This window comes from Cannabis sativa, chromosome 2 (genome assembly GCF_029168945.1).
Source record: "Cannabis sativa cultivar Pink pepper isolate KNU-18-1 chromosome 2, ASM2916894v1, whole genome shotgun sequence".
In the NCBI taxonomy this organism is placed as follows: Eukaryota; Viridiplantae; Streptophyta; class Magnoliopsida; order Rosales; family Cannabaceae; genus Cannabis; species Cannabis sativa.
Window position 1 is genome coordinate 7681381 of NC_083602.1, and position 26081 is coordinate 7707461.

Below are 26081 nucleotides of genomic sequence, written 5' to 3' on the forward strand. Positions count from 1 at the left end.
TATTGCCCCACCGCAGCCTTATTAGATTTGGTCTCTTCTATATATCAAACTCTCCTCTCTCAGTCAACTCTCTCTCAACTCAAGTCAACATCTTCCTCTTCATTTCTCTCTATTTCATATCTCTTTAAGCTTTCCATCTTCACTTTTAAGATCAACATATGTAAGTATTTGTAATTACTCTTTAGATTTTCATTTTCAAATCGATTTAACTAACGTTGATACACACACATAAAATATATTCATCAGCATTGCATTCGAAATGTATTGTAATATTCAAATGACTGAGAAGATTTGTAAAGAATTTTGATAGTAACACTAATGATCTAATTATAGGGTAAAATTATTGTAATAAGTATTATATCTGTACTGTATATTTTTCTTCTTTACCTTTTATATGTGAAGTTTTATCTTTTTCAGGTGATTTAGATCTGTTTTGCGATTATTAATACTATAGGCTATACAGAGTAAGTGATTTAGCTTAGAGGAAGTTAAACCAATCTCTGTTTTTCTTTATTAATTTCTGATATGGAATCTCTCTCATGGTTGGGAACTGAAACAACAAAAGCTGCTTTACTCTCTTTATAAAAGACCAATGAGTTTTTTGGAAATAGTTGCTCTTTTGTTTGGTTGGTTTTCCCTCCATTGAAAATATTAATTATAGATAGTTCTTTTTGTTGCCTGAAAGTAATAATTGTCCCAGTTTAGGGAAAAAAAACAAAGTGTAATAAATGGTTGTTTGGGTAATTTGGTTTGTCAAGAACTAATTATATATCTATTATATAAGAACCATTTGTAGGCCCTGTATTATAGCTGTTTGTAGTGGTTGATTGATGATTGTTTTTCTTGGGTATTTGTTTTAGTTCCTGTATTGTTTGAAAATGTTTCTCTATTTAACCAGGGTTGAAACTTTTGTTTGTTTCTTGGTGGCATTTTTTTTTTGAATGGAAAATCATCATTTTATTAACCATTAAATTCAGCTACCAAAGAAGATAACAAATCAACTGGGACAGACCCCAAATTGAAGTTGCAATCAGGATAGAATAAAGAAGCTCTAGCAAAGTTATGAGCCACTTTATTAGTTGATCGCCTAATAAAAAAGATAGAAACAGTTTTAAGTTCTTTAATTAACGCCTTACAATCATTAACCACTTGACCAAACATGAAAATCATTTCAATTGAACTACGCAAGGCTTGAATAAACACTAAGCAGTCGGTTTCTTGGTGGCATTTAGTTAGGCTCTGATGTATTCTTTCTTTCCTATAATAGACAAAAGAAACAAAACCTGGACTTCCAATTTAATTTCACATTAGTTTCTTGCATTAATGTTGTTATTATGTTATCAAATTTTTAGTTCAATGAAAAACTTAGAAGATAATATTTTTGGGATTGATAATTTTTTAACTTAAAAATATTTATGCAATTTTAGTGATAATAAGCTGTGAAAGAGTTTGTGAATTTGTTTTCCTGCTGTGGATGATGATCATGGCAATTACGGTTATTTAAGTATCTTACTTACTGTGAGGCCATTCCTGAGAAATGTCTTAGCTTTTTTAAACCAGATATGGTGGTCATATTCGTATGACAAGTTTAATGACAGGTTTATAGAGACAGAGACAGTTATATCTTGTTAGATCGACAGGTAATGGCGCTAAGATTCTTGTTGATCTTTGCTCGTTGTGCTGAAAAAAAATGCAGCAGCAAAAGTAATTACTGTAGTAGTGAAAGTTAATATCGATAAGCTAATTTAAACAGAAACAGCAATTAGTATATTACAATTTACAAACACAGATCTTTGAACAAAAGAATCTTACATTTCTTATGAAAGTATAGACAAATTTACCAAGATGTAATCTAGTTTGTAGCCACTGTTTTTCTTTAGATCATTAAAACAAACACAGGTATTGGACAATTAAAAGTAATATTCTTCATTATATTACTTCTAATACATGTTATATTCTTATTATCCTCAAACTGGGCGGAGTCTCCAGGCTGAGATCATTAGAATTATTCCAAGTATATTATATGGGCAAACATGATCTTGACATCTGAATTAACATAGGACCAATATATCTTATTTTGTACTAAGATTGCTATTTTGTCTTTAAATAGTGACTCAATCAAGTCTTATGATCATATCTAGTGTGCATACAGGGTCAGTTCTCTCTCATATAATCTCAACTACTTTTTCGAAGGAGTTACATAACATATACACACACATATTTTACACTGATCCATTTCTTCTGTAAGTATAAATCGCCACCCTGAAATTGAAGTTTTAAGTGTGTTGACTTTTATTTTTTATGACTCAAGCTGCATGCTACTCTTATCATCATAATAACTACATTTAATAGATAATCTACAAAGATGGCTATCTGTTCATACTACTAATATTTTATAATTTGAAATTGTAAGATAAGATTTAGTAAATTCTAAAAACAAACAAAGGTGGATGGTTTTGTTATTATTTCATTTGATACATTAATTTTTCAAAAGGGTGCATGGATAGTCTATAATATGTTATTTGTTGTGTAGTAGTATATGAATTTTAAGAGATTACCCTATACTTTTTAAAGTTATAACATAACCATGATAGAACAAAAATCAAAGGAAATACATGTATGAGTTTGAATCAAGCTTACCTACCAAAGCAACAGAGCTTCTAATCAAGTAGCTAATTCAATCACTTCTGTTTATTTAGCAGAGCCAATTGTACACAGTAGCATTATCACAGCTACACAACTCTCATCATAACATAAAAAACACCAATAAATGGCAACTCAGTTATCACAAAGGTGTGCATTCTTCATTCTTCTTAGTTCTTACCATTTTTATCTTAATAATAATAATAATGAGATAAGAAATGGTCCTGAATATGTATATGTATATAGGTATGCAGTGGTTACAGGAGCAAACAAGGGGATAGGATATGAGATAGTGAAGCAGCTGAGCTCAGAAGGAGTGTGTGTGGTTTTAACTGCTAGAGATGAGAAAAGAGGAAGAGAGGCTACCTCAAAGCTGCATCAGTTAGGTCTCAGCTCAGACTCTCTTCTTTTTCATCAACTTGATGTTTCAGATCCTCTTAGTGTCCAGGCCTTGGCTCAATTCATTACCCAAAAATTTGGCAGACTTGATATCTTGGTAAATAACCTTAATTAAAGTTCATACATATCCATTTACTATCTGAGTCTCTGACTATATATATAATATGTTTGATTTGTGTATATTATTAATTATTTTTATTTTTATGTAATGGTGAGGTAGATTTAAAGAATCATCTACTTTTAGTGGATTTAATATTTGTTGATCACAGGTTAATAATGCTGTATAAGAATATTTCTATATTGGGAAATATATTTCTAATTAAGGAAATAAAATAATATTATTGATTCTGATAAATGAATATTTTATATTCATTGAATCTGGACAGAATCAATTACGTAATATTCTATATATGGTCAGATTTCTATATTCATTACCTGATTTGATTTCCTGAATTAATTGTCAAAATATTCTGACAATTAATGTGCACGTATACGATGGAGTATCTCACCTATAAATATGTGGTCTGCGTCCCCGAGCTCCTCACTCATTCTCGTTCATAACGACAAATTCCATCTAAAGAGAGTTGAGAGAGCGAGGAAGCCCGACATTACCCATGGTAGTCAATTTTGCGTATCAAAGCTTATGTGGGTTTGAAGCTCAAGAATCAATGGCTGGAGGTATTTCGATCCTTAAATTATAGTGCATATATGTTTGATTAATTCCGCACTTTATACTTAAACATATATATTTCAGTTTATACATATAAATGTCTAACAGTTGGTATCAGAGCGGTTTTTATCTCTGCCTTGATTTTAGTTTGAGTTTCATATATATATATACTCGTATATACAGTGTTTATATATATATATTTAATTCAGTGTTTATATATATATATATTTAATTCAGTGTTGATATATATATTTATTTTCGTTTGTGTATATATTTATATATTCATATTCATTCAATCCCAATTATATATATACATATATATATTTTCATACATATATACTTGTTTATTCATTCAGTTCATATATATATATTCATATACATATATATATATTTTCTTCATTTCATTACGTATATATGTTGTATATATATATATTATTTATATATCTAAATGCTATATACAAATATATACATATATACATTTCATGTTTATATATATATACATACAGTATTTTTATTTTTCTGTATATATATGTATATATATTTATATATATATTGTATATGTATTAATACATTCATATATTAATATAGATTGTTCTAAGCATGAAAATCCACTTTGAAAAAACAAAGAAATCTCAAAATTATTTTTCAGAAAATTTTGGTGATTTTTAAAGTCTTTGTTTTATGTATTTTCGATGCATAAAATCTATATGAATGTCTTAATTTTTGCATTTAGATTCATTTGGAATTGATTTCATGATTTTTGGAAGTTTAAAGAAATTTTATCATGTCGTTTATGGCGTTGTATTTTTCAAAAAAAAAAAAAAAAAAAAAAAGGGGAAAAAAATTCGATTTTTTTTTTATATATATTTTTTATTTATTTGGAAATATAAATTATTCTCCTATTGTTAATTTAGTCAATAAATTACATTCATTAATTTCCATTTTTAATTTAATACATATATTTAGAATTAATATGTTATTTAGTATAAAACCGAAAATGGAAATTTGTTTTAATATGGTAATTAATTACATGATTTATTTAGGCATGTAATAATTGTGCAATTTGTATAATTGTGCATTTAATTATTTATTACCAAATTTATGTAATTTATTGTTTAAATTAATAAAATTTGAAAAATCTGCCATTAAGTATAGTCTTTAATTTTGCATTTAATTCATTCCATATAATTAATTGTACTAATTTGTATAATTACCTTATTTATACAAATTAATTATTAGTATAAATATTTAAGATATTATATGGTCATAAATGCATAATTAATTATATATTATGGAATTAAGCATTTAATTTATTATCATACAATAATTGTATTAATTTGTATTTATTTGGCAAATTTATGTTTAATGCAATTAATTTAGATTTGTATGATTTAAATGCTATACATAAATTCCTTTTATAGTGCTAGATATATTTAGAAATATTCAAACATTAAGATAGGTTGAATATTTTATATAGCACATTAAGTTTCATAAAACTTCATAAAATATTCATAAAACTTCCTAAAATGAATAAAATGTAAGTAATTTTGTGGTTTGACATAAGAAAACATGAATTTGGGACAAATGCTCATATCTAGAACGGTTTTTAATGATCTTCGGACGACCACACTAGGAGCATTAATCTCAGTGATTGTCTACTATGTTAATAACGAAATTACTTTTAGGTAGAGCCCAATACCTAATGTCAAAGTGAAAATATAATTTTATATAATTAGGGAGTAGCCACAGCATCCTTATTTGTATAAAATTATATATTAATTAAAATTCACCTTAATGGACATAACTTGTAATTAATTATATAGGTATAATAATTTTTACCCCACAGGGATTTTATTATATTTGTATAATTAATTAGGATAATATGTTAAATGAAATTCTTTTAATTTACCCCACAGGGAGTTATGGGGATTTAATTTAATAGTGATATCACAAATTTAATTCAGATAGATAATAAATCTTCATTTTCCTAAACTAATTGTTTAATTAAATATATCATAAGGTTCATCTAATTTTATTAAATTTAAAATTTAGCCCACAGGTAATTTTAGATTTAGTAAAATTTTAATCTTTAGTTTATACTTTGGTGTCTAGAGAACCACATAATTTTAAATAATTAGGGAGTAGCCACAGCATCCTTAATTATATAAAATTATATATATTAAGTGGATTAAGATCACATAATGGACATGAATTATGTGAACGAAATAATCTATTTTATTATATTCACATGATTAATATGTTAAATTAAATTCTCTTAATTTATCCCACAGGAAATTATGTAGATTTAATTTAATAATTTTATCATAAAGTATAAAATTTTGAAACATTTATAAATAATTAAGTGTTTCATACCTTTCATTAAGATAGAAATATTAAACTTTAAGTTTTTCATAAATTGTGTAAATCTATCATAATCTACATCTAAATCTAATCTTATTAAATTAAAAATTTAGCCCACAGGCAATTTTTGTTTAATAAGATTTCATATTTAAGCATGTTTATTCATTGGTAAAACATGATTCATTTAAACCTCAAAACTATATATGTAATTTTATTACATCACTATTCATAAATTTCTTCCATACTAGTAGAAAATTTCTTCCATAACAGTAGAAATTTTCAAAATTTATTCTGATAACTTCATCTAGCATATACGCTTTTTATCAGTATAATTAAGAAAAATAAATCACACTTTATTATCACCAATAAATTTTAATTTATTGTGTATGAATTCATTCTAATATAGTTAATGTGATTATTAACACATAGTGGATTATTTTAGATTGTTATTCCACATTCATAATTTCTTGCAAGGTTTACAAATAAACCTAAGAAAGTCGATCAGAATCGTGAGCAAATCTTATCCACAGACAAGATAACTTCTCACATTTAGAAGTTTAAGGAAGCAAATATAGTAGTGGCTTTGTTTTAAAATTGGCAAAGACCTTTATGTTCCAAGATTCTATTGAAACTTGATTTAGACACATTAAGAGGTCTTTACTACAAATGATGTCACTCATAAAGATATGCAAGTTCAATCTGACAATAAGAAATGTGTTATTAATAAGAATTCTTCTACATTATAGCACCAAAAATTATGGAACATATCTCCATAAATAGAATAAATGTTAGTAAATGGTAAATGGGATCTTCATTACACTTGATTTTACTAACATTATTTAGAACTTATGTGAATTTCATCAAGAATATGTATTCCAACAAGTCAAAATCGGTGCATACTAGAATTCTATCATATTAGAAATCATACAAGTCAATTAATTTTGAAGACATGGACTCAAATTTTGCATCTCTTTTTAACGATTACTCACATAAATAATTTTTCTACAAAAGTATGGATTTATATGTTTCAAAGACATTTAAATCTTAAGTAGAGAAATGGTGCATTTGCGTATATTAAGATAGTGAGATCAAATATAAAATGGAGAATACTACATCAAAATTCGTGAGTATGGATAAACTCCCGGATGTATTTGTAAAGTTTCTTTAAAAGCATGGGTTCATTGCTAGATACATATGCTTGGTACACCCAAATTATAGTGTGTACGATTTAAGAAACTAAGCATTTTTTGGACATGGGGTGGAGCCTACATAGCAAACTCCAATCTTTCCTAAATCTTTGTCTATTGATACTCAACAATGGGGTGTACATATCGAATCGTGTTCTAACCAAAGTTGTTTCTCAAACATATTTCGAGTTGTGATAAGGTTGAAAAGCAAACCGAATTGATGACATGTACACATTTTATAAATACCCATATATAGTTAGAGTACAATTGTCAAAGAAAAAATGGGCCCTAAACCATAAATGAGCATATTTCATTTGAAAAGCTATAAGGTTTAAGTGGTTACATATTTTATTATCCATCTCACAACACTAGAATTGTGGAATTAAGAATTGACTTGATCGATTGGGAGTGATCAATCTAGGAACTAGTTTCCGAGAAAGATCATTCATATTTTCTCAAACTTCCACCTCAGTGTTAGATTAATTATGATTCACAACATCCCTTAAGATTAATGGTTATTGAGAATTCATAACTAATCATTAATAATATACAAGTCATTGGTAAAATTCTAATAAGTTGTGTTATTTAGTAATTGCTTACAATTTCTAAAATAACATGTTATTGAACCATTTGCTCTTTTAAGAGTTTGTTGGTCCATCCTTAAGATGACTTATTAGAACGATAAGATCAATGTTTTCTAAAGTGATTACATTTTGTACAATAAGAGTTCAACTACAATATTAATTTGAGACACAGATTAAATTATAGAATGATAAAGAATTGAAGTTGTAGTACAATATGCCATGAATGAAGAAATGAATATCTTAAATAGCAATAAAGTTTATCTTTAGTAAAGTTGTCTAATGGGGTGGAGAACATTAATTAAGGATAGGTTTTTTCACCAATAATATTCATTAGGCAACATTGAGAAACATAAAGATATAAAAGAATATTCATTGCTAAGAAATTCATTTTGAACTAAGAATCAATAACAAATGAGATTTACATTCTCACTTGTTTTTATAAAAGATTCTATTATAGACCTTGGCATTTGTTGCTTGTTTCAATTCATTAATCAATTCCAAACAAAGTGAACTGTGAGAAGAAGGTATACAACCATAAAGATTTTTCTCTAATAGTGGTGAACATATGCAAGCTTAAAGTGTCTACCTATAGATTAAAACAAACATCTCACAAATTGGTATTATATCATCTTTTCCTTTAGGTTTGAAAAGAGAATTATGGAAATAATTATATACCGTAAAGTTAAGTGGGAGTAATATTTGTTTTATACGTCGACAATATGTTACTTGCAAATGATGATAAAAGTTTTCTATATAAGTTGAAACAATTCATATCTCAAATTATTATTTTGAGATAAGGAATATAAATAATATATATATTTTTAATTAATTAGAGAGTAGCCACAGCATCTCTGATTAAATAAAATTATGTATTATTCATCTGATATAACTTTTATCTTTAAGTGTGATAAATTCAACTCGAACCGGCATACGAAAAATGATCCGGAGTGAGAATAAATTAAGAACATTCATTTGATTCTATTTTAGAAGCCTAATGTATGCCTAAGAGTACGAATAAGACTTTGCATTACATTTGTTTCAGGATCGTTAAGTAGTATCAGAATAACTAAAGTTAAGACCACTTTATTTTTCATACAAAGTGATGAGGTATCTTTAAGATACTAAAAATTATATTCATACATATTTTAAGATGAATTGACCATATGGAAATATAGTTAACCAATTAGATTCTAACATACTTCACTGGTTGTATTTATTAACGTAAATCAATATTTTATTACGTCCTTAAGATTACCAGTAAGTTATATTGTAGAGAATCTTGATTGTTATTTCACTATGTAAGCCGATTCATTTATTTGCTTTCTGAGATACATCTCGTATGATGTATTATAGAGTTTCATAAGTAGGCCTGTAGTTCGAATTACGGTTTCATTAGGCCATTAAGAAAATTTTGCGATAAATTCAGCTACAATATTTATGGCTAATAACTCTAAGAGTACTGTTCGAAGCTAGCATATCGACATTAAGTATTTAGCCATAAAAAAGGCGTGATAAGTGGTCATTAATCACGCAAACTGAATTGGGTAATCGCATATCCTTGACTAAAGGCATGCCGCAACACAAATTCAAGGATCATAAAGTAAATGTGGGATTCAGTTAACCTATATGCAATTTTTATATTTGTACAACCAAAAATTATTCATTGAAACTCTAATTTCGATATTTTCTCATATTTATGTGCACCTTAATTTCATTTGAGAAAGTTATCGTAAGAGGACCTGAATAAACATAAGGGTTAGGGTTTATTCACTTAAGTATATTGCCACATAAAGTACATTGTTATATAATAAATATATCGTAATACATGGAAGATAATACTCGACTTATAATGAGGACATGTCGCTATGATTCGTATGTTTATTATATAATGAGGAACGTTTGGGTTTGAATGTTTTAGTTTAAATACTGACCAAGTGGGAGAATATAAGAATATTTCTATATTGGGAAATATATTTCTAATTAAGGAAATAAAATAATATTATTGATTCTGATAAATGAATATTTTATATTCATTGAATCTGGACAGAATCAATTACGTAATATTCTATATATGGTCAGATTTCTATATTCATTACCTGATTTGATTTCCTGAATTAATTGTCAAAATATTCTGACAATTAATGTGGCACAGATACTGATGGAGTATCTCACCTATAAATATAGGGTCTCGGTCCCCGAGCTCCTCACTCATTCTGTTCATAACAGCAAATTCCATCTAAAGAGAGTTGAGAGAGCGAGGAAGCCCGATTACCCATGGTAGTCAATTTCCTTTGCAGATCAAAGCTTATGTGGGTTTGAAGCTCAAGAATCAATGGCTGGAGGTATTTCGATCCTTAAATTATAGTGCATATATGTTTGATTAATTCCGCACTTTATACTTAAACATATATATTTCAGTTTATACATATAAATGTCTAACATGCTGGAGTCTCTGGAAGTGTAGTTGATGATGAAGCCTTGAGGGCAATGAACATAGATCCTGTAGATTGGGTAAATTATAATTTGCATGATCAAACTCATTACATCTATATATAATTATATATGTTAGGGTCTTTTTCAGCTTTTTATTTATTAATGGTGTGCTTGTTTATGACATTAGGTAGTCAGTATCATTACTTTTATTTACTCCCCACAACTATTATTCCTATTTATTTTTAATTATATATTGTCAATTTTATTATCATCAATTTTATATAAAAATTAGATCAAATTGGAGTCAACAAATGATTTTATTTATTTATTCCTAGACTAAATTATTGTCAACTCAGAAAATATTTTATTGATGATTCCAATCTAAATATTACATACAAAATAATGGTGGTGCAGCTATCAGGGAAGGTGGCCAACTTGGTTCAAAGTGTGATTAAACAACCATATGAGAAGGCAGAAGAATGTTTGAATATCAATTACTATGGTGTGAAGAGAGTCACAGAAGCTCTACTCCCTCTCTTGAAGCTTTCTCCTTCAGGAGCAAGGATAGTCAACGTGTCCTCTCTAAGAAGTGAGCTAAAGGTAACTCCACTATTTCTTAATTATCACTAAACTTAGAAAACTAATAACAAATGATCCAATATTACTTCAGTATTTTGTATATTAAACTAGTTTAATGAAACCATTACAGAGAGTGCCAAGTGAGAACATAAGGAAAGAACTTGGGGATTTGGAGAATTTAAGTGAAGAGAAAGTGGATGAGATTTTGAAAAAGTTTCTGCATGATGCAAAAGAAAATGGGCTTGAAGCAAATGGTTGGCCAGTGATGTTGCCAGCTTATAGTATTTCTAAGGTTACAGTAAATGCTTACACAAGAGTATTGGCCAGAAAGTACCCTGACATGTACATCAACTGTGTGCACCCTGGCTTTGTTAATACAGATATTAATTGGCACACAGGAACATTAACTGTTGAAGAAGGGAGCAAAGGTCCAGTCATGTTGGCCCTTTTACCAGATGGAGGCCCTACTGGTTGCTATTTTGACCAAACCCAAGTGGCAATGTTCTGATTGTTATTTCTATTTTGGCCAAAATGGGTAAGAACATTTGGATTGGATTTGTTAAAACTGAGATTTCTCTTTTGGTAATAATGGCTTTTGGTTTTTGTGGCCGATTTATGGAGTGTTTTGTTAAGTTGGACTTTATGAAAAGATTTATTAGGAAACTAAAATCTTTCAAAACAATTTATTTACAGTGAGACTGTGGAACCTTAATACGACATTCAAGGTAGATATGTGACTCTAAATTTACACCGTGTGACCATGATTATCAGTGTAGATTTAACTTGGTTAAATCATAATATTTCCACTTAGAACTAATTTTAATCCTATAATAATTAATATACTCTCAAATTACATTTTTTTCACATGTATATAATATATAGGCTAATTAAGATTTTTATCCCTTGAACTTTGACATGTACCAAATCATGCCCCTTGAACTTTTAAGGTCGTTAAAAATGTCCTTGAACTATTGAGATGATTGGATTTAAGGACTTTTTTCTAATTTTAGTAAAAATGTCTAACATGGATGAAAGTACAGGGGTCATGATTTAGTACATATCAAAGTTCGAGGGGCATGATTTGGTAGATATCAAAGTCTGGGAAGCATAATTTAGTATATAAATAACCACTGAAATAGTAAAATTGAATAAAATTAGACAAAAGTCTTTAAATCCAACAATCTAAATAGTTCAAGGAGCATTTTTAATGACCTTAAAAGTTCAGAGGGCATGATTTGGTACATGTCAAAATTCAGGGAGCAAAAATCCTAATTAGCCTAATATATATGTTGTATTCCAATTTTGCAGTACACTAACTAAGATATTTTTGCAGTACAAATGGTAGCATTCCAATTTTGTTGGACTTTAAAGTACATGAATAAGTAACCAAAAGTACATGAGTAAGTGAATTGGAGAAAAAAATCTTCTTTGTCATGATGTGAAAGAATATTTGGCCAAACTAGACAATACCCAACTAGCAGAGGTTTGAAAGCGTCTTCCTTTTTCGTTCTCCTCCTATTAAGAGATAAAATTTAATTAGTATTTTAAGATAATATATTAGTGAAGTGAATGACCACAATTATCTTTTAATAGGGATATTGGCGGCTAAACTACCTGAACTTTACGATTTGTAACACTTAACCACAAAAACCAAAATTTTGGCGGCTAAACTACCTAAACTCTAGTTCCGTTTTGCTCTGCACACCTCCGTCCAAAAATCACAGTTAAGTGCCACGGTGGACTGTCTACGTGTACACACTTGTACACGTGTCAAATTTTTAGTGGTCCATGTAATTTTAATTTTAAAAAATAATTATAAATATTTAAAAAAAAATTAAAAAAAATCTTTATTTTTTTTCCTTTTTTTTTCTCTTTTTCTTTTTCTTTCTCTTTCTTCTCCAATCTCGACAAAACCCTTCTTCTTCTTCTTCTTCTTCTTCTTCTTCTTCTTCTTCTTCTTCTTCTTCTTCTTCTTCTGCCATTCTCCATCATGCTCGTAAACCACCACCGCCTCTTCCACCTCCGAAATCCCATTCCTATTTTCATTTTGTCCCAAAACTCAAAAGACCCAATAATACAAACAACAAACCCAGAAATTCCCAACTCTTTGCTCACAAAACTACTTCCATTCCACAAATGATTTCACAAGAACTATTTTTTTCTTTTTCAAGTTTGGGTCCAATCCAATCACATCAAAAATAGGTTTTCTAAGCTATTTTCATAACAACCAATTTGTTCTTTTGACTTCTCACCGATTTAGAATCAAGCAAGAAGGGCTATGAAAAGCCCACCTGTAACTTCTTCTAAAAGTAGCTTCTCTTCACTTCCAGAGACCAGGATAGGTCACAGATCTAGAGGAAAAAGATAAAATGAACAAAAAGGGGGGAAATTTCTTGCTTACCTGAGGAAAAAAAAGACTAGAAAGATCCCACAAATAGAAAAGGAGGGAAAGAGAACATCAACTGAGGATAGGAAGACAATAATGATGATTATGATGAAATGGAACCCGAATGAAAATAGGATGATGTTTTGGGGCAAAATGAAAATAGGAATGAGATTTCGAAGGTGGAAGAGGCGGTGGTGGTTTACGAGCATGGTGAGAATGGCAGAAGAAGAAGAAGAAGAAGAAGAAGAAGGGGTTCTGTCGAGAGAAGAAAGAGAAAGAGAAAAGAAAAAGGAAAAAAAAAAAGATTTTTTTTAATTCTTTTTAAATTGTTTTTTTAATTCTTTTGAAATATTTATAATTATTTTTTAAAATTAAAATTACGTAGACCACTAAAAATTTGACACGTGTACAAGTGCGTACATATGGACACTCCACCGTGGCACTTAACTGTGATTTTTGGACAGAGGTGTGCAGAGCAAAACGGAACTAGAGTTTAGGTAGTTTAGCCGCCAAAATTTTGGTTTTTGCGGTTAAGTGTTACAAACCGTAAAGTTCAGGTGGTTTAGCCGCCAATATCCCCTTTTAATATTATAATACGATTCCCACATGGTTAGTGACTTAGTGTTTATGACATATCTTATGCACTATATTTATTATGGTTTCTGAATTTGTATAAATTTTAATAATTTTACATCTTACTTTAAAAATAATCGCATATTACATTAATTTAATTAATGACAAGTTATGCATTTTGAGGGTATTAATGTTAATAACCCTATTTTTTTTAACAAATGTTGAATAACCTATTTTTTTTCAAAAAAAAAAAAAAGCAAATGTCAATAACCCTATTTGATAAACTAGATGTAAAACGTATTTTCAATAAAGATAGTTTATCCAAGTTGATAAATATGGGTTTTTACTCAATCAAATAACTCAAAAGTGAGTCATTTTCCTAATAAGCCCCTTGAGAATGCAATTTATCAAATACCTTAACAGCAATGAGAATGTATTGTACTGGCACCACTCATTGAAAACTTGGCACATTCTGGAGGGAAAATGCGCCTGTCAAAAATGGCACCTGGTTTTCGGGAAAATGAGAGAGAACCCTTTTATGGAAATAAATCCTGAAGATCAAGGATATCAGCAAGGACACCAGTTGCAGTAGTGTCATTCCCAGCTCCAGCGCCTTGAATAACCAATGGTTGTTCGGGATAGCAGCGGCTGTATACCTCCAACTGTTTTATAGTTACATAACAGAATCAATCAAGCTCTATATGCAATCAATGAAAGAGTTGCAATCTTATAGGCAGTTAGAATAAGAACAATGCTATTTAGGTCCTAAACCCTTTCATAGAAATTCTCAGATGATTTTAGGGACAGTACAACAAGTTACCACCAAACATCTCATTTCACAACAGCATTCAAATGAATCCATTTGCTGGAAAAACTCTACATAGTGGCGTTTTTAGTTATTTACTGTCAAGTCCTCCCATTAAACCCTACAATCATTAGGGTAGGGAGGAAAGAAATATAATAAATTCCTAGGTAGGACTTCATGATGAATCTAAACTCCAGTCCTCGTGAATAATAGGAAGATATTACTGACCCTACGCAATTGCGTTCTTGACATTAAGCCAAAGTCACTCACTGATGCCAGTCTACACAGACAGAAATTATAAGCAATGTAGCCTAGCCAGGTTGTGCACATTGTTATGGGGTAATTATTTTGACTTGAAAGATCAGTAAGGAAAGATTTGGCAATTGAAAAAATGGATTACATTACAATAACAGAAATGACAATGTCATTCATTTTATGGCACGTTTACTATACAGTAATCAGAATCGGAATAAATTAATGGAGAAATGTAACGGAATAAATGAAAAATAATCGGAATCAATATTTGTAATATGTTGTTTACTAAAATTTTTTAGAAATGGAATAGTTGTGATTTATCTTGTTTACTTTATTAGGAAACGTAATCGGAATGCTTAAATTGACTAAATTGCCCTTTTGAGTTAAACTATATTATATGGTAGTTATTTTGCAAGACATATTTTAAAGGACAAAATTGTCATTATATATTTAATATTAAAAAATAAAATAAAAATAATAAAAATCCATTACCCTTAATGGCATTCCTTACAAAATTGGTGGGAGAAGTTCTCCCTTTCTTTTCTCCCTTATTTAATCAACTTCTCCCTTTCCTAATTTTAATAATGCAAGTAAACAAATGTAAGGGAATGATTACCTTACTACTGATTCCCATTACTTATTAGTAAACATGCCATAGTCTTAAGAAGTATTCCGTATATTTAATGGAAATATAAGGTCTCTTACCAGCCTAAGTTCAACTTTATTGGGAATTTTCTAAGGAATACTGTGGAAACATCTCTTGCTAGTCAGGTCATTTGGACTTTCATTCTCAAGTAACTTTAGAATTTATTTTTTAATAAAATAAAAATAAAACTAACTTAGTCATTTTGTTACTGGAATTGTTCCCTCCATATCTCACACATTAATAAACTACCAAGCCATAAATCCAGCATAGAAGTGAATCACTTAGTGCAGGGTGCCCCAAAATTCACACTAAAATGAAAGGATATAAAGAAAAGATATAACAGCATACCACATTGTCACTTCCTTTAAGTCTTCCCAAAGCAGAATCCTTTGGAAGCTCTTGAATGCCAACTTCACATCTAAAAGGACAAAGGAAGGGAAAAAGTAAAATGAAAGAACGAAGAGACGAAGATTAGTTGGTACTTTTAATAAGAATCATAATATATTATAGATAAGATGAGTTTGTATATGTTGAGGATATCAGTTTCACTTTTAATTGAGGCTAAGAGCCTTAATACCAAGAGATCCCAGATTCAAACCTTGGTCTAACCCCATTTCAAAACCCCACCTCATCACTTTTAATATTTAAGTCGACTGTACCTGTTTTTCTCCTTTTTAGACACAACAAAGAAAAAAACATCGTGATGTTGACTCGACATGCATGAATATACAAGCTTGAATCGAAACATACAAAAAAAATTACCTTGAGCCCTCAATCACACAGACATAACGCAGCACATTTCCTTTCGATGAAGCCTTGTGTACTCTTTCTTGAAAATCTTTATCTAGCAATGAAACCCCACCGCCCAGAAATTCTTCAACGGACATCACACCAGGCCCCATTTCCTCTGGGTACAAGCTCTCAATCTAGAAGATCAAAATCAGTATTTGTTTAAATAGCTTATAGTTATACTGGGTATGCTACAACAAGATAATTAGAAATATAGCTTTACATCAGAATAACTTATTTAATAAAACTAAATCCATAGATAAGATTCTAACCTTTATACTATCCAAGTTCAGATGTTGGCCAAGAAGTCTAGCAAGAATTAAAGCCTGTTTTAAGAAAGTTTTGATAAATTTAGCTTTTCTCATTAAAACCATATGAAACAACATTTCTCTAATCAACAGCAATATTTACCATGCACAGGAATCTTATAAGACTGTTAATTGACCAATTCATTACTTCTAAGTATGTTTGTGGTTGATATAGAAAACCAAAAATCACTTTTCAAAAGCTTCGTGTGAAATATGGGGTACTGACGCGGCAAACCAAAATATTTTACCTTAATAATTAATCCAATCCTCTATCAATCCTATGCTTTTAGATCATTAAACCGAAATATTTTAACGTAATAATTAAATTTATAACTGGGTGGGAAAGGAAAGGATAAAGGAAAGGAGAAAAGATGACAATTCTAACTTCTAAATCAGTTGAAAGGTTTAGTTGAGGATTAAAATGTAGATTAATTTGATTAATTGCAAGACACAAGCAAAGGTACTCTAAATAAGTACATAAACCAATAAACCTTAATAGCATATGAAGTGAACCAAAATCAAACCTTTCTTGCCACATCCATCCCGCTAAGGTCGTCGCGCGGATCTGAATGATGACACCAGTTAAAAGATCAAACAACATAACCTTGATAACACAATTTTAAGATCCAATTCTTTCAAAAAAAAATGAGTGACACATAGTGAAGGTAAATAACCACCTTGATCCTAAACTGTAAAATTCCAAATCGATAATCATATAAACAAGTAAACTTTAATTTCTAATTCAAATTGATGTAAAGAATTAAAATCTTTTTTTCCATCATTGAGGCGATGAAAGCATGTGTGAGCATTTCTTGCACACAAAGAAACCTCGTTGAAAAGCATAACTCTCTGTCTCTCTCTTTTTGCTGAAAATGAAAACTTGATAATTAAATGATAAACTTGGGTCCTTGAATTATTTGATTTTCTACAGTCAAAGCAAAATAAAATAAAATTCTAATGCATAATATTGAAAGATTAAGCATCAAGTAACAGAAACATTGAAAAGAAACCATATCCTATGTTACGAACGAGAAATTATGTATTGTAGAAAGATTAAGCATCAAGTAACAGAAAGACTATAGACACAGAATTAAAAGTTTATACTAAAATGGAGCTAAGGTACAACACCTGGTTCAGTGTAGCCCAGGCTTTTAGCAGATTTAACAACTTGGCTAAAGGGCTTTCCATCTTCAACTTCGGACATGACATATCCCAGTGTGCCTATGGTATGAGACAGTTAATCTTTACAGTCAGCATTCTAAATCCATATGTAAAATTGATGATATGAAGATAAATCAAGAAAATCTCATAAACAATCATCTAACGTTACTAGTTTAAAAAATAACTGAAAAGACCTAGTACCACTCAAACTCCCAATAATACGGTGCACTGGATCGCCAGATGAAAGTAAGCGATTTATGGTCGCTATGACAGGAAGGCCAGCACCAACCTACCATTGAAAATAAATTTATACAAGTGTCTACTGATTGCAACAGAAAAAAATACAGTAATAGAAAAATAAGCACTGCATAGCATAACAAACTCAATAAAAGCAAAACATATATGGTGTTCGACGAAGAGGGTGAAAGGTCCTCAAAAAGTTCCCTTTTGAAACCAAAAGGGAGGAAGTCAGCAAATGAAATGGTGACAATTCAAACTAAACCATGTTTCTATGAGAAGTCTTGCGCTGGCATAGCAATAAAAATACACAAGCTTAAATTCTTCTCTTTTACTACAGTGTTCCCTTTGCATAATATATCAAGTTGAAAGTGATTTTAGTAAGTCGTACTTGTGTATATTTCAACTCTTCGTATTATAGGATTTTTTTCTCTTTTCTTTTTATCACGGTCAACACCACAATCATCATTAAAAGGAGACAAAAGAAAATTTTCAAATAGGTTTTCTGCAAATTGATATTACAAAATGACTAATACTCTTAAAATTCCTTAATCTTTCCTTCACAATTGAGCTCAGAATATTTGATATTCAGACGAATTAGCACTTGATAGCATAATGCCTTTTCTAGACTATGTAAAAGCTGAAAGAACTTAAACCTTAACGATGATTATGTGATCAAAAAAATGAGTGTGACAGTTGATTTTGAGGATTTTAGCTTAGTTTCAGCCTTTGGAAATGTGCAGGAAAGGAATATCAGGGTCTGCCTCCAATTAGAGTAATTTTCATGTGAAAATTAGATAAAAATAACTATATTTAGGGATCAGGAAACTATAGCAATTGCTATGTAGGTACTCAGGAGGGATGAGCTAAAAACATATACTTGACATAGATAGCATATCTAGTTCGAATGCGTAAAGCTTAGTCCTAAAAATTCCCCAAGATACATTCTATATCTACCTCTTCTTTTTCTATCATTTCTCCTCCATCTACTTTTCTACTATCCTTTTTCAATCCTCTACATTATATTTCATATAATAATCCTAATTTGGGACCTTAGCATACTTTACCTGAATATTGTAATCATATTTCAAGAATGAAGTCCAAAAGCTGAACCTCAATTACTGAATCAGCTCCCTCTTTCTTATCAATAAATATTTCTTTAATAAAAATATAATATTCAATGTCTTCCCAAACTCATATCTGATTGCTGTGTTGTCTGTTCTAAACACCACCAGATCAGAGAAGGAAAAAAAGAAAGAAATATAAGCTATTATCTACTGAGAGAAAATTCTACAATCATTAAGAATTGAATCTCTATTCTCCAGTTGGTACAAACTTAAAATCTCATAACTCCAAACATTTTGAACTAACCTGTAATTCAATGCTCTAACCAAGTAGCCCAAAACTTAAATGTCAGAAGCTTGTGAGTGTTATGGTCAAAATAACATGCTATGATTCATAAACAGATTGTTCCCTTGAATAAAGAGTTGTAGGCTGTAGAAAATAGTGAATCGAATTATTTGTATATTTCATAGAATAGTACATATTTATATACAAAGCTAGGAGACTAGGAAATAGGAAACTACCAACAAAATAGGAAACTACTAAATACAAGTTACCCTAATTCTTTTACACCTAATATACAGCTAATACTCTAACACTCCCCCTCAAGCTGGAGCATAGATGTTAATCATGCCCAGCTTGTTACAAAGATAGTCTATCCGCACCCCATTCAAAGCTTTTGTAAAAATATCTCCTAGTTGTTCTCCGGTTTTCACATATCCTGTGGAGATCAGACCTTATTGAATTTTCTCACGAACAAAATGACAATCGATCTCAATGTGCTTAGTTCGCTCGTGGAATACGGGATTCGAGGCAATATGAAGAGCAGCTTGATTATCACACCATAATTTTGCTGGAATAGAAGTCTTAAACCCGGGAATTCGCCAAAAGTGCCGATAAATCCATATTACCTCACACACCTGACCGGGCCATAGCTCTATATTCCGATTCAAAGACCGGATCTAGATACAACATTTTGTTTCTTACTCTTCCAAGAGACCAGATTGCCCCCAACAAATACACAATATCCTGAAGTGGATCGTCTATCTACCTTGGAGCCCGCCCAATCGCATCGAAAACACTCAAACTGGGTATGTCCATGATCCTTGTAAACTATACCTCGTCCCGGTGCTCCTTTTAAGTAACATAAAATTTGTTCTAATGTCGCCCAATGATGAATTGTTGGGGAAGACATGAACCGACCGATAACACTAACCGGAAATGCAATATCCGGACGAGTCATGCTTAAATAATTCAACTTTCCAACTAACTCCGCGATATTTCTCAGATCTTCAAATGGGTTCCCATCACGTGTAAGATGCACCGCTGGATTCATTGGAGCATTGCAAGGTTTTGATCCCAATTTCCCTGTCTCAGTTAGCAAATCAAGTACATACTTTTTCGAGACGTAAAAATACCTTGTTTACTCCGAGTAACTTCAATCCCCAAGAAATACTTCGAGTTCCCCTAAATCTTCGTGTTAAACCGGGTGTGAATGAAAGACTTAAGGGATGAGATGCCTTCGCATCATTTCCAAGAATAACGATGTCATCAACATACACCACTAACAAAATGATACCAACAAGGATCTTTTATAAAACACGAATGATCCGACTTACTTTTCAACAAACCAAACTTCTCAACAAACTCGACTAAATTTACCAAACCAAGCACGAGGGCTTTGTTTCAATCCATATAAAGATTTGCGAAGATGACAAACTCGCCCTAACTCCCCCGAGCAACAAACCCAGAGGTTGCTCCATATATACTTCTTCCTCAAGATCTCCATGAAGAAAAGCATTTTTAATATCAAGCCGATGCAAAGGCCAATGATGAGTAGTCGCCATGGAAATGAACAAATCGTATGTGAGTTTAGCAACAGAGAAAAAGTATCACAATAGTCCACTCCATAGGCTCGAGCATAACCCTCGCAACAAGACGGCCTTTAAGCGAGCAACCGTGCCGTCCGAATTGAATTTAACCGTGAACACCCATTTACACCCGATGGCCTCGTTTTCCGAAGGTAAATCAACCAAGACCCAAGTACCATTCGCAACCAAAGCATTCATCTCTTCTATCATTGCGCAAGCCAACCAGATGAGACATCGCTTCTCGAACGCTTTAGGAATAGTGATAATCAAGAGAAGCAATAAAAGAACAAGAAGAGGGAGAGATGATTATAAGACACAAAAGAAGTAATAGGAAAAGTACATTGGCGTTTACCTTTACGTAGTGCAATGGGAAGATCATCCGAGATGTCCGTATCCGATGACGAAGATGCAGGGTGACATGAAACAGAGGTGGGAGGAGGGGGCGCCCGGTGTACACTATGAGGCCGAGGGAGCTGGTGGGAGGTGGCAGAGGTGGTGGAGGTGGTGGAGGTGTAGACATTGTGGGGGTGACGACCGAGGGCAAGGTGAAGGAACAAGAGACCCGCCTGTAACATGGAGCGTGCGCATAGGATGTGACGAATAAACCAACAAATCATCATCCTCCCCCGACTAGTGTAGAAGTAGTGGAAGATGAAAAATAAGGTGTATTTTCTACAAAAGTAACATCAATAGACACAAGATATTTGTCGAGATCGACAAGAACACCTATACCCTTTCAAGACGAGAATAACCAAGAAAGACACACTTTAGTGCCTTAGTGGTCTAATTTGGTGACGGATGGACTCGACATCGCGAGCAAAACAAACACTACCAAATACTCGCGGAGCAACCGGAAATAATGACTTATTAGGAAAAAGAATTTTAAATGGAATTTCACCATTAAGAACAAGAGGGCATGCGATTAATAAGAAAGCATGCCGTGGAAACCGCATCCCAAAAAGGTTTGTGGACTTTCATTTGAAACAAGAGAGCACGTGCAGCTTCAAGAAGATGTCCGTTTTTACGTTCGCAACACCATTCCGAGGTGCCGTATCAACACAAGAAGTTTCATGAAGCATGCCATTAGAGGTCATATAAGATTGAAATTGAGCAGTACATGTACTCTTTGGCATTATCACTTCTCAAAGTACGAATAGATACATTAAATTGAGTTTGAATCTCAAAGACAAAAAGCACGTAATATAGAAAACAACTCGGAACGATTTTTCATTAAATATAACCAAGTTAAACGAGAATGATCATCCACAAAAGTAACAAAATACCCGAATCCAAAGTTGAGACAAAATAGGAGAAGGACCTCAAACATCGAATGAACTAACTCAAAAGGAACACTAGCACGTTTATTGACACGTGGACTCAAACTAACACGATGATGTTTGGCAACCGACATGACTCACATTCTAACGAAGATAAACTACTATATTGGGGACAAGCTTTCGAGCATAGGAAGGATGGATGACCTAAACGACAATGAGCCTCAAAGCGAAGCAACACTCGAACAAGCAAGAGGTTGGCTGAAGTGGGTCAAGAACATACAAGCCACCGCATTCATGTCCTTTACCAATAATCTTCTTCGTCATAAGATCCCGAAACAAACAATGATCGTGAAAGAATGAGATGCAACAATTTAGATTACGAGTGAGTTGACTAAACGTAAAGCAAATTAAAGGACAAATCAGTAAATGTAAGATCGATGATAAAGATAGCATAGGTGTAGGAACAATAAGGCGTATCCAAGAACAAGTCGTTGACCCATCACGGCTAAGGTGACAACGTGTTGGACCGTGAGACCGAAAAGTGGAAAAGAGACGGAATTACCCGTCATATGATCTCGTGGCACCGTAATCAATGACCCATTTTCGAGGATTTGGAAAGAAGGCAGTATTGTGAGTTACCCGAATCAAGAATCACAAAGGATGTAGAAGATGAAGACTTAAGTGTGTCCCGATACCTCGAGAACTTGGCAAATTCATCAGCGAAATAAGGACCGATTTGTCGGATGCATCACTTGCTTCGTAATATTGGCGAGTGTTGTTGTCGATTCTTAAATTGTAACTTCCTACACTCAAACTTGGTGTGGCTCGGTTTCTTACACAATAATTGCACATGCTCCCGAATTTGGTGTGCTATCAGGTCCTTGTGAATTACCTCCTTTAAATCCACTTGGAGCAGTGTCTTTCCAGTGCATCATTACGACTCACCAAGGCGCTATTCGGAAGGAGTTGGAAGAGGTAGTCTCGTGCGAAGAACACGAGTAAACACATCTTGTAAAGAGGAGACATCGTAACTGCAGAGAACTTGTGACTTTGCAGTCAGTCAAATTCGATGAGAGTCCCGGCAAGAAAACTCATAATAGCCATCTCTGTTCTCGTTGGCGCCGTTGAACTTTTACATCGGGACTAAACGTAATAGCACATTAAGTTCTTCATATGTTTTCTTGAAAGCCATAAAATAATTCATAAGAGACTTATCTTGTTTCTCCGCGCGATAAAAAGCTTTGCAAACATCATATATGCGAGATATGTTGTCTTTGCCAGAATACAAAAACTCCAAGTAACCCATTAGTTCTTTAACCAATTCACAATGATTAATCAAACTAATTACCTCATTATCGATAGAATTTCGAATTTGAAGGAACAAGCGAGCATCCTCACGGAGCCATATTTTCCTTGAATCGTTTGTTTCTTCGGGTAGGATCGTCAAATAAGTGATCATCTTTGTCAATACTCCTCAAATACAGTCGAATCGTCTTACTCCATTCCAAATAATTCGAACCAATCAACTTATGATCCGTGATTTTAGACATAACGGGAACAACATCAGAAACAACAACTGATTTTGAATCTGATCTTATCTCTGCCATAATCTCAAAAGCAAACACAAAGACAGAGAAAAAGAACAAAAGAACACCAAAGAATGAACACCCAAACACGAAGAAGACAAACAAATACCGAATTACAACCTAGAATCGTATGCGAGTGGGCTTAGAAGAACCCAAGGAAGAATCGACACGAACGCCGTCGAAGGCGCGCGTCACACGCGCCTCCACGCACCGTGCGCGTGAGCCCCACGCGCGAAGCTTCAGCGGCGCGTGAGCCCCACGCGCGAGGAAATCGCGACCACTTCGGGGTTCGTAGATCGGGCAGCAAGGGCCCTCCCTATGTGGGCGGTGAGAAACAATGTTCACTCCAAATAGGATTTTCGAAAAAAACAACCCTAAACTCAATTTTTTTTTTTTTTTTTTTTTTTTTCGAACCCCTAATTTCGAATTTCGAATTTTGAATCACAATGCTCCGATACCATGTAGAAAATAAGAATCGAATTATTTGTATATTTCATAGAATAGTACATATTTATATACAAAGCTAGGAGACTAGGAAATAGGAAACTACCAACAAAATAGGAAACTACTAAATACAAGTTACCCTAATTCTTTTACACCTAATATACAGCTAATACTCTAACATAGGCATTAAATCTTCTAGCAATATCATCTTAGTAATTACCAAATAAAAGACACTAATTTTATCTTTAATGCTTTCTCTCCTATAGATATACTTGCATGCGTCGAGCAAACGAAAAGCTCTCTACTGTTGAGAAAGAAAGTCTCTAATTCATTGAGAAACAATCCCATATAAATGAATGTTGGAAAATTTTAACCGTTATTCCTTCTTTTCAAATGTCACTTACAGTTGACTCGTGCCGAATGAACCGAGGATGTGAAACAAGCTTGTCGTAATCCTCCTGTAGGCCAGAGAAAGAAAGTTATTCAAGACATTTCATGTGCTATTCTTACAGAATGGGGAAGAATATACTAAAGTTCAATGACAAACAAATTCCTGCCAATAATGAAAAAAGGAAGAGCCTTTACTTGACCACATAATTACATTTCAACTTCTTTCTTGATCTGATGTGTTCAATGTGTGGTAAATTAAGACACAAGTGAGTACACATATGTTTCTTGCATCACATTCAATAACAATACTTTCATCCATTTACCAATAGCATAACAGCCTAAATCAATTCCCTACCATTTTACAAGTAAGAGGCTTCTTATTTGCTAAAACAGCACAACATCCCATATCTACCACTCGATTTAGCACTCCAATAGTCTCTGAACTGGCAGAGCAATCAACAAGAGCCAAACCTATAGCAAGAAGTAACAAAAAATTGTCAACATTCGAAATGACAACAAGAAAGACTAAACCATGCCACTCTAAAAATATAATACAACACCATATAGATGCCACAAACCTGTTGATTTACCCAAGAGAGCTGCAATGTCAATAATTTTCTTGGTCAATTCGGGATTCGAATATACCTGGCATTCACCTTTGTTGACGAAGTAATCAACATCAGTTTCAGTTCACAAAAGAGAGCACAAAAATTGCTACTTAACCTCATCAAAATAATAATTAATTCAAGAAAAGTACCAGAACCATTAAGAGTCAACAGAGAAGAAGAAGAATCCAACTTGACCCGGCAAACCTCCAACAAAAGATTATCACTTAACTCCATGCTGAAAACATCAGGAGCAACAACTAAAGATTTACTATCACAAACTCCTACAACTCTCAACCGGATTCCCTGCCACCCACACAATGCTTCCCAGTATGAGAAACTAGTTTTAAATACATCAACTGTATGCTTAAAGGAGATGATATATTACTATGAATCATATTGAACCAGAAGCATAAGTAGAGTATAGTACAATAACTGCCCACAAAACAGAAAACCCACAATTATAAAAGTCAAATTTTTACGAAGATATTCAAGTTTCGGATGTTAGCAAATCTCGAACCCACACAGTTACTTTATGGTATAACACTATATATTTATATGTGTACAAGAAAACCCAGATAGCAGAAATTAACGAAATGGATATGATGAAGAGAAAGACCTGGCTGGCGTGAAGGGATCGGCATGTTACAATGTGTTGGAGGAGTTGGCGGCCAACTCCTCCACAGCCCATCAGAACCACGGGGATGTTCTTCATTTTCTCACTGTCAGTGCTTTTACTGCTTAACTCTGATCCTTCCTCCCTCAAGCACTACCGAGTCTTGTTCCGCAGTTGTTATTCTTACCCTCGGCTTTACTTCAACTAGTGTGTT

General features: G+C 32.3%; 2 protein-coding genes across 11 annotated transcripts; one reads left to right on the forward strand and one right to left on the reverse strand.

The window, feature by feature from the left end:
• Positions 1 to 11519, forward strand: LOC115720733 ((+)-neomenthol dehydrogenase). 9 transcript variants are annotated; one of them, XM_030649902.2, is made up of 7 exons: positions 1 to 160; positions 2700 to 2793; positions 2890 to 3139; positions 3312 to 3318; positions 10285 to 10355; positions 10692 to 10877; positions 10987 to 11519. In XM_030649902.2, exons 2-7 carry the CDS (start codon positions 2771 to 2773, stop codon positions 11362 to 11364), a joined length of 915 nt encoding a protein of 304 aa, XP_030505762.2. In that variant the 5' UTR covers positions 1 to 160; positions 2700 to 2770; the 3' UTR covers positions 11365 to 11519. The 9 variants fall into 9 exon arrangements, with proteins under 9 accessions (XP_030505762.2, XP_060966009.1, XP_060966010.1 ...); XM_061110030.1 differs by lacking the exon at positions 3312 to 3318 and adding an exon at positions 2142 to 2243 and having other exon boundaries at positions 15 to 160; positions 2890 to 3146; XM_061110033.1 differs by lacking the exon at positions 3312 to 3318 and adding an exon at positions 2142 to 2243 and having other exon boundaries at positions 15 to 160; positions 2703 to 2793; positions 2890 to 3146.
• On the reverse strand, positions 11278 to 26081 carry LOC115721145 (uncharacterized). 2 transcript variants are annotated; one of them, XR_004012392.2, is made up of 13 exons: positions 25871 to 26081; positions 25404 to 25557; positions 25225 to 25302; positions 25002 to 25117; positions 24661 to 24714; positions 17981 to 18068; positions 17747 to 17839; positions 17143 to 17183; positions 16583 to 16636; positions 16284 to 16447; positions 15870 to 15939; positions 14231 to 14477; positions 11278 to 12371 (listed from the first exon to the last, which is right to left on the reverse strand). XR_004012392.2 is itself a non-coding variant. In XM_030650397.2 (12 exons), exons 1-12 carry the CDS (start codon positions 25964 to 25966, stop codon positions 14352 to 14354), a joined length of 1134 nt encoding a protein of 377 aa, XP_030506257.2. In that variant the 5' UTR covers positions 25967 to 26081; the 3' UTR covers positions 14077 to 14351. The 2 variants fall into 2 exon arrangements, 1 of the variants encoding a protein (XP_030506257.2); XM_030650397.2 differs by lacking the exon at positions 11278 to 12371 and having other exon boundaries at positions 14077 to 14477.